Source organism: Octodon degus, unplaced genomic scaffold, assembly GCF_000260255.1.
Source record: "Octodon degus isolate 3935 unplaced genomic scaffold, OctDeg1.0 scaffold00253, whole genome shotgun sequence".
NCBI lineage: Eukaryota > Metazoa > Chordata > Mammalia > Rodentia > Octodontidae > Octodon > Octodon degus.
The window spans coordinates 1,803,205-1,813,598 of NW_004524829.1; the positions used below are offsets into that span (position 1 = coordinate 1,803,205).

Genomic DNA, 10,394 nt, shown 5'->3' on the forward strand with positions numbered 1-10,394 from the left:
GCTGGGGGACTGAACCGCGGTCCCTGATGCTTTGCCAAGCTTGTTCCAAGTAGGTGCTTCAGACCACTGAGCCATCTCTCCAGCCCCTGTTAACATTTTTATGCTGTTTGCCTTTCTTTAATTTATTGATTTCTATGAGCTATTTAAATATGTATTATGAACATGATATTGTCATATATAAGCATTTTCTCTTTTTTGAAGTTGTGTCAACTCCCTTTATGGTATTTTTGGTAAACAAATGTCTTTATTTGTAAGACAGCCCAGTTGCTGAGTGCTATGGAAGGCTCTCCTTAGGTGGCGCTCCTGATCGTGGGGGTGAGGGTAATGTAGACAGTACAAGAGTACTGGCTAATTTATCCACGGAGAGCTTCTGCCTCTCAGATAGTCATTGAGGCATAACCATGGGGCAGGTACTTCCTATCAACCATGGAAAGCCCCCTGAGGTTACTTTATGACTCCAAGCATAAAATGATGACTTGGATTAAAGCTTTATTAGAAAAGAACAATTTATATAGCACACTTATCACAGTTCCTGCTTGGACATAGCATTTCCCACACAACTGATGGATAGCTACACAAACAACTCTAGCCCATGGAGATTGCCCAGTGTGACTGATCAGATAAAAGGATGAAATACCCATCGCAGCAGGGGTGGGCACAACATCTGAATCAGATGGAAATGCACGGAAGAAACAGAATCACTTTAGAAAATGAGTTCATCTCTTTCAGACCATAACAGGCCAGTCTCTGTCCTTAAAATAAAAAGCTGGTCAGCTCAATGTTTTCAAGCCAGACATCATCTCTGTCTGAATATCAAATATGCACAGATGTTGGAATGGTCCAGGATCATAAGAGACAAGTCTGTTCCTGATCTCTTCTAGATCCTTCTTGTTTGTCCAAATGATGTTTTCTCAGCAGTAGGGAAATTTTAACAATGGCCAGACTCTCTTAAGTATGAGGTGAGCTTTTGTCTTCTGCTATGGTCATCTTGCACACTATTGCAGTCCAGATTTTCTGATATTTGAAGATATTTGGCTTGAATTTTGGTGAGGCAAATAAATTGGACCTATGATTATTAAATTACTAGCTCATAATCACCTAGCCAGCGGTGGGTAGAAGTAGGCTATAAATCTAATTTTGTGATTTCTGTTCAGCTCCACAAAACAGTATAAAATACATTCTTCCTTGTTCTAGCAAGAGGAAATCAAAACCATATCTTTCTTCAATGTGTTCTAATATTTAATTATGAATAAAACCAAAATATACTTTGCTTTTACTAAATTCTTTTTTAAAAAATTGTATTTTAGGGAAGAGTTTACAGGGTGTTCAGGGTGTCACTACTAGATCAGACTAGTAGGGATCCACCTGTCTACAGCCTCCCAAGAGCTGGGATTACAGGCATAGGGCACCATGCCCAGTCTCAATTGCCATCTCAGTGTGCCCTGGGGGCTGGGCTGGCACGGCAGGCCCAGGGATGGAACCCCGGGCCCTTGTGCCTGCTTGCAGGTGCTTTAATCCACTGAGCTATTTGGCTGGCCCTTCAGTAAATTCTTTTAACTTTGTTGAAACCACTGTCTCTCATGAGTTTGTCTTTTTAAACAGAACTGTAGTAAATTATATATAACATAAAATTTACCTTCTTATCAATTTTTAGATTCAGTAGTTTAAGTACATATGTAGGACTGTGCAATCATTTTCTAGATTTCTTAGTCCTGAAAAACTAAAACTCTGTACCCATTAAACAGCAGCTTTCCACCTCAACCTAGTCCAGTTGTCATTTATTTGTGTCTTTATGAGCCAGTTACTCTAAGTACTTCCCAAAAGCAAAATTAGAAAGTATTTGCTCTTTTGTCTTTGGCTTATTTCACTTTATGACATATTCCTAAATTTTATTTGTGATGGAGCATAGGGCAGAGTTTCTTTCCTTTTTATAACTGAGTACTATTTCACTGGCAATGCATTGTATGGATATGTCACCTGTCGTGAATCCATTCGTCCATTAATGGGCACTTGGGTCACTTTCATCTTTTGAGTATTGTATTGTTAATTTTTGTTAGGTTCTTAGAAGAAATGTGAATTCTCAACCCACTTGATAGTCAGTTTTAACCTTCTTATGAAATTCCTTACAATTTTTTTTTTTTTGGACAGTCAAATATGCAATTCTAATTTCTACTCATTATTTTGGTATCTCTGCCCCTCCCCATACCCATGTCTTCAAAATATGTTTGCAATTTACTGGTAGCTTGGAATTAAGTCCTCCAAGAACCTACTCTCCCCTCTCCGACAGGATTCCTGCCTCACCCCCAGTGCTCTGTCTTTAGGAAAATCTCATGTGTGTTTTCACTGCATACATCTTTGTGTTCACATTACCTCTCTGGTGTTTTGTCAACCTTTCTTATTACTGGAATCAATCTTTTCTGCTCTTTCCGGGCTCACGTCCTTATAAAGAACAGACTCATGGCATGAACCTCACCCAGGTAAAGAAAAACAATTTCGAATTCCTCCTGAATACTTGAAATCTATCCCAATGTACATGTACCTTTTGTTTTATGTGAAAAATGAGAATTTCTTTTCGAACTTTATTTATTTATTTAATTAACTTGTGAGACAGGATCTCTATGAGTTTGCCAGGCTGGTATTGATCTCACTGTGTATCCCAGGCTGGGCTCGAACTCACAACAGTCCTCTTGCCTCAGCCTCCCAAGCACACAGGCATGGCCCACCACAACAGCTTCTTTTTGGGCTTTAAAATTCAACCTTCAATAAGAAAATGAAATAAAAAAGGGAAAGAATGTTGTAATTTAAAGGGCTATGGTATTTATTTCATTTATGAACTAACTGGTCTTCACACTTAAGGTTTATTTAGGATTTATTTAGACTATTGTTCTTTCTTTCATGGCAAAAACTAGCTTGCAGGCAGCTCAGTCAAGCCTGATTTCTTTTCCTTCCTGATTCCAAACAGGCACTTTTTCTTGTCCTTTAGATGACAGTATGTAATTAATGTACTTTCCTTTTAAAATCCTCTTTGTTGCTGTTTCATCTCCCCAGTCTTATTTTTTATTGTTCTTTTCCCTGTTCTATAGGGATAATTTCAAACCTTCCCCCACCTGAGGACTTATTAGTGTTCCTCTGGCCCATCACGATCTACAAATTCAATCTCTGTGGAAGGCTCTTTTAGATCTTTCCTCCTCTACCTGAGACAAGACAGTCAGGAGCTCCCAGATGAAGTCTTCTATCTCTACTTTAGATTTTGGAGAAATCTCAAAGTAAAATAGTTAAAATTCAAAGATCGTAAAAAAGGAGATAAGAATGCTGAACGTTTTTTTTTTTTTAATAAACCAATACACTGTCTTATCACTTAAGTATATTTGATGTTTGCTTGTAAAGCCTGAGGCTTTCTACATAGTTGATTAAAAACTCATCTCTTGGTTAATCTCATATAAAATTTAAAGTTTAGCTTTAAACTTCCAGAAAGTCTGGTCTGGCCAAACTCAGTTCTACAAAGGGGGCTATAAGGGAGAGTTGGCTTTGCATAGGTGGTGAAGGATATTATATATATTCCTTGTGAACTCTGTGTGTTGCTTATTCAAGTCCAGGCTTTTAAGCATGTTTAGTGCGTGAGTCATATGGGGTGTAAACAGTTATTTGGAAAAAGAATTTGTAAATTTCTCTTAAGTTTTAAAAAAGCAATAGATGTCAAATATCTATTACTCCACCTTCAACTAAAGCATGATAGATAATGGCTGTAATTACTATCATAGGAAATGAAAATAGAAGAAAACCTGAATCACTAAGACTAAAGGAAGTAATCTGCACATTTACTATAAATGTAAGATAGAAATCAATTGTAAAGTTATCAGAATAACTAACAATTTAATTAAAAATAAGCATAATCTTACATAGTACCTAATTCAAAAGGTAAAACTATAAAATATAATTACTAAATATTGACATTTTTGCCATTTTATTTTTATTTTTATTATAATTTTATTTTATTTTGAAGAGCAAAAACAAAAACAAGAAAAATAAAAACAAACAGAAACAGGGTAACAATACATATGTCACAGATTTTCAAAACAAGAGAGCTGATTAACAATGATTGATATATTATCTTTTTTATCATCAAATCTGTTGCTCAAATTAACAGATACAGTTATGCAAGATTGGACATATGATTGAATATTAGCCTCATGCTGTCAAGAAATCTTATATCTTTTGTTCTTGTCACTCTTTTGCTTTTATTACCTTTTTCTTAAAAAAAATTTAAAGAGTATAGTAATAATTTATATGGCATTAGAAATGGTACATATTTAAAAGATCAAGATTACAGATATTTAAAGCATGGTTTTTGAATTACACATTGCTGTCCTCAATGCAGTTGCTTAGATTGCAAAGGCTGAGGTGATCGTACTAAGAATTTCCAATAGCACTTTTCTACACAGACAACAAACACACTGAGAGGGAAATTATAGAAACAATACCTTTTACAATAGCACTGAGGAAATGAAATACCTTGGCATTAACCTCACTAAAGAGGTCAAAGATCTTTTTAAGGAAAATTGACTCTTAAAAAAGACATTGTAGAGGATTTCAGAAAATGGAAAGATATTCCATGCTACTGCATAGGAAGAACCAACATTGTGAAGATGGCCATACTCCCAAAATTGCTGTACAGATTTAATGCAATCCCTGTCAGACTACCAACAACATACCTCACAGAGGTTGAGAAATCATTCCTAGAATTTATCTGGAACCAGAAAAGACCTAGAATAGCAAAGACAATTCTGGGCAATAAAGACAAGGCAGGAGGCATTACAATTCCTGACTTGAAATTATACTACAAGGCTACTGTGATAAAATCAGCATGGTACTGGCAACAAGATAGACCTGAGGATCAATGGAATAGATTAGAAGATGCTGAAGCCCCTACGAACACACTCAGCCACCTTATCTTTGACAAAGGGGCCAAACATACTCACTGAAAGAAAGATAGCCTCTTTAACAAATGATGCTAGAAAAACTGGCTCTCTACATGCCAAAAACTAAAACTTTACCCAGGTCTATCACCATGCACTAAGCTAAAGTCAAAATGGATTAAAGATCTAAACGTTAAAACAGAAACACTAAATCTCCTGGAAGAGAAAGTAGGAGGAACTCTTGAAGACATAGGGGTAGTCAAAGAGTTCATGAACAAAAATCAAATCGCACTGGAAACACTTGACAGAACTAATAACTGGGACCTGCTCTTATTGAGAAGTTTTTGCACATCAAAAGAAATTACCAACAAAGTGAAAAGGCAACTCACAAATTTGGAAAAAATCATAACAAATAAGTGCTCAGCCAAAGGTCTGCTCTCTAGAATTTATAGTTTTTTGAAAATAGCAGTTAATGTGCAGAATCCTAACCTTGACTAACTCTGTATGCTGATATCTGTGATCATTTTTACTATTTTAAAGTCTAAGAGACTGCCACACAAGTTGAGGAGTTTGTCCCGCTATAATATTAAAAGGGAATGAGAATATTCATAATCAATTCATGCGATGTTTTTGATTAACCTTAAAATAAATCTGTTAATATGATGGGGAATAGAAATGAGGCAATTTATAAATAAAATTGAGCACCATTTTGTAATTTCTGAAGTTGAATGTAAAGTACAAAATATCCAATTTACAACTTTCTATACTTTTATGTTTCCTTAGTGGACAGTTGAAGATAGTGTAAGCAGGACAAAATGGAAAGGCCTCTAAAGAGGCAAACTCAAACAATGTGAAATCTGCACATTTACTATTAATGTAAGATAGAAATTAATCATAAAGTTATCAGAACAACTAATAATTTAATTAATAATAAGCATAATCTTACACAGTGCTTTGTTCAAAAGGTAAAACCATAAAATGTAATTACTAAATATTGACAAAGTTCTAATAATGACAAGAGTACAAGTTAGAACTTAATGAAATTTGAACAAATGTGTCCTTAGAGGGAAAATAACTTCAAAATTTCTTTATTACTTACAAAGAAAGATGAAAGTAAATAAAGTAAGCATTTAATTAAATAAATTGGAAGGAGGAAATAAAGCATAACTTAAAAAAATAAAGGCATTAAAATGCTAAACTGATAATCAGTGGATTAGAAATGTAACATGATCAAGAAACCAGAAAACACAAATTTGTGACCAAGGATATAATTGTACTTAAATATATTATAATTTTTAGAAAAAATTAATTGTCAGAGTTGATGCAGACAAGGCAGAAAATGGCAACAGATCAATACTTATACTGTACAAGAAAAGAAAAGATATATACTTTCGCACTTTCCTCCCTACTCTCATTCAAAAATATCAGGACTAAATGACTTTGAATATGATTGTCATCAAACTTTAAAAGAAGAGAATGTTTTTGTTGCCTAAAATTCTCCAAGAGTGCCAGGGATATAGCTCAGCAGTGTATATGCCTGCCTGGCAAGCACAAGCTCCTTAGTTCAATTTCAAGTACTAAAAACAAAAAAGACCATCAAGAAAGCTCAATGGATCAAGCTCAGGGACTGGAATTCAATGCCTATAATCCCAGTGCTAGGGAGAGAAGGCTGAAAACTGGAGGATCACTACCAGTCTGAGCTGCAGAGTGAGACCCTGTAACAAATACATTTAAAAAATAAATTATCCAGGATACAAAAACGTATGAGAAGTCCCAAACCATTTTATCTGTGAAACAACCATACTCTAAGAAATAATTAAGGAATTGAACAGAAGAAAAATATAGGAAAATTTCATTAATGAATGGATGGAAACTCAAACCAAAATAAAGACAAATCAGTCTAGGGTCATGTCAAAAGAGCAGTACATCCTAAAAAGGAACTTGTTTCAGGGATAAAAGTAAATCTAATACAAGGATATTTATACATTTGATGCTTATCAATATTATCTAAAGACAAAATGTATTCAGTTATTGTAGCAAATTCCAGAAATTTATTTGAGCTAACATTATTGGATCAACATCTAATTCTTATAAAACTTGGAATTAGAAAAGTAATGCTTTAATACCAAAATGGATATATGTGCTTATATTTCAGATAAAGAGTGCATTTAATTGTGACATACTTAAAGTAGAGGAAATTGATTTTATTTCTCCTGCTTCTATTTTTGATTGTTCAGAATTCTATCAATTCTCAGTTGGAAACTGTCTTTGAACTCTTCAGCAGTATCTACTTTATAGAGACTCCAGGGTGATTTTACTTTTTTAACATGACCAACTGATTCTGTCCTTCATCAGGAAGAATAAACAGACAAACACAATCAAAAACCTGTTGAGCAATAGAGAATGGGAGTTTACTTTGCTATAAATAAAAATATACTACAATACAATAACTTATGATTGAGTCAATGTGCAAAAGATGACATGTTTAGAATATGGCAGCTCCAGTCCTTAGACAAAAGATGAGTTATTTAATAAGGCTTGTTTAGGGCCAGTGACATAGCTCAGCAGACTAAGCACTTGCTTAGGCAACTATAGGAATCAGGATTCAAGCCCCGGCACAACAGGCTGCACTGAGCTGGGCACCAAGACCAGGCGTGGTGGTGCACGCCTGTAATCTCAATGCTGGGGAGGCTAAAAACAGGAGGATCACTATGAGTCTGAGCCGTGTTGTGAGATCCTGTATCAAATACATAAAAAAAAAATAAATAAGTCTTGTTTGACACAAAGAACATTTCTCATTATTATATGAAGATAATACAGTAGTCTCCACCACTGCCTTGTCATCCTGGTAGTTGCCTCCTCCTTCTAAGGATAATGCTGAGCAGTACACATTATCTATGTGTCACCCCCATGTGCCCTGCGCTTTGCTATCTAGTCAGAGGGGATAATAGGTTCTTTCACATTTTATACCTTGTGCCTCTTTGCCCCTCTGCTTTCGCATTTTGGGGGCCATTGTTAAATAAAACAGGAGTTACCTGAACATGAGCGTTTATTCCGTGCATCAACTACCGAGGGCAGCACCTATACAAAAAAGGCACCGTGATACTGTGACAGCAGACCTAATAACCAAATGAGTTGCTGAGTCACTAATAGGTGAGCTGTATGTACAGGGTAAAAGCATCACAAAAGGGATGATGCACTTGGTAGGCATCACTTGGTGGCCTCACATTTCATCACGCTACTCAAAACAGTACCTGATTTGAAAATTCTAAATTGTTTCCGAAATGTTCTATTTAATATTTGCAGATCATGATTTAGAAGCAGGTGAATGAAACTGCTGAGAAGTGAAATTGTGGGCAAGAAGGACAATGGCATATTATGATTTTAAGCTAAACGTAATTGCTTTATGTGTAAAAAATATCGTTAAGAGAAATTATCGGATTTTTTAGAGACAAAACGTGAGCAGGATAGACTGGATATTTAGTACCATTTCACATATGCCAGAGTGACTGTCTTTATGGTAATATTCTGAGTCGCTGAAGGGAGTTGACAGTTATCTTCCAATAGCATTGTAAATTATTGACGATGATGGTGATGAAGATGATGATGATGATAAATTTAGATAGCGTTTATTCCGTGCATCAACTACCCAGGGCAGCACCTAAAAGGCAAAAGGCACGGTTACTGTTCTATACAGGAAGATCCCACAGAGTGGAGAGAGGATCGGACTTCGAGGAAGTAGGGTAGATGGAAGAGCAGTCAGACGTACGGCACATGTCATTGCCCCTTCCTGCAGCGCGAAGCGAGCTCTTCAGACACATCAGGGGAAATGGTTCGTTTTCAAGTTCTAACTTGCTTTCTTTTCTCAGGGACCTGATGCCGCGCACGCTGGAGGGACAGATCACCATGGAGAAGACGCCCAGCTACTTCGTCACGCGGGAGGCACCCGCGCGCATCTCGGCCATGTCCAAGGACACCAAGCTCATCGTGGTGGTGCGGGACCCGGTGACCAGGGCCATCTCGGACTACACGCAGACGCTGTCCAAGCGGCCGGACATCCCCACCTTCGAGAGCCTGACGTTCAAAAACAGGAGCACGGGCCTGATCGACACGTCGTGGAGCGCCATCCAGATCGGCATCTACGCCAAGCACCTGGAGCTCTGGCTGCGCCACTTCCCGGTGGGCCAGATGCTCTTCGTGAGCGGCGAGCGGCTCATCAGCGACCCAGCGGGCGAGCTGGGCCGCGTGCAGGACTTCCTGGGCCTCAAGCGCATCATCACGGACAAGCACTTCTACTTCAACAAGACCAAGGGCTTCCCCTGCCTGAAGAAGGCCGAGGGCAGCAGCAAGCCCCACTGCCTGGGCAAAACCAAGGGCAGGACCCACCCCGAGATCGACCCCGCGGTGGTGCAGAGACTGCGCGAGTTCTACCGGCCCTTCAACCTCAAGTTCTATCAGATGACCGGGCATGACTTCGGCTGGGATGGATGACGAATATAATTTAAAAAGCAAAAAAAAAGTATCAAAATATAATATATTTTTTTACCAATCGGTAGAGAAAAGGCAGTTTAATATTTGTGCTGAAAATACTTGTTCCAGTATTTTTTCAATGAATGTTCCCGCCTCCACCCCACCTTGATGTGTAACTGAGGTCAAACATCAGGGTAAATAGAACAGGAAAACTTCTCGCATCTCAATGGTTTCAATTTTCAGTTTTAGTGTGTATATACACAGTCATGAAGAATACACATCAGTTGCAATTAAAATTTTTAAGAAACTCGTGATGGTAAACATTTTTTTCTTTAAAAAATGAGGAGCCTGATAAAATCGGTTTCCATTCTTAATTTTTTTTTGTCCTTTATTCCTGTGCCAAGTTTTAATAAATCGTTTCCCAACTTGGCAATAATGCTGTAAGTGGACACTTTTTCATAGTTTTCATATTGCACTCAAAAGAATTTTTTGATTCTTATACCATATATGGAGTAAAAGTATAATATTATACATAGAGACTATTATCCCCATTTTACAGATGAGGAAAACAGACTCAGGGAGATTAAATGACTCATCTTAAGGCTAGGTGATAGATCCTGACAAAACTTCATCTTCCACTTGTTTCTGCTTCATGTCTCTTTTTCTAAGGTGCAGTTGAAAATAAAACAAGGGCACCTTCTTTATCTAGTTTTAGGATGATTTGCAATTGGATCGAAGATTTTTTTTTAAGTTGCTTTATGAGTTCCAGACCCACCTTGTGGCACCCAGTTTCATTACATAATTGGCTTGAAGGAAACCACTACGACCGGGATAAAACCTCTTGGATGAATAAAGTACCCAGAGATATGGAGATGTAATTGATTGGTGTTTGTTTGAGATTGAGAGACATTATTGGATCCTTGTATCCAGGGCAGGATGCACAGCTCCACTAGGAACAGGGTAAAAGGTGGTAGGAGTGTTGCTTAGCTGTTCCTTGATGTAACTGTT

The 10,394-nt window shown here is 37.3% G+C and overlaps 1 protein-coding gene across 2 annotated transcripts in view; it reads left to right on the plus strand.

Annotated features, from left to right (window-relative positions):
- LOC101593174 (heparan sulfate glucosamine 3-O-sulfotransferase 3A1) overlaps positions 1–9,684 on the plus strand; it is a 106,242-nt gene extending 96,558 nt beyond the window's left edge. For both annotated transcript variants that reach the window (XM_004646086.2, XM_023706359.1), the window contains exon 2: positions 8,786–9,684. In XM_004646086.2, coding sequence (XP_004646143.1) covers positions 8,786–9,407 — 622 coding nt within the window. In that variant the 3' untranslated portion in view covers positions 9,408–9,684. The remainder of the gene's footprint in view (positions 1–8,785) is intronic.
- Positions 9,685–10,394: the final 710 nt, after the last annotated feature.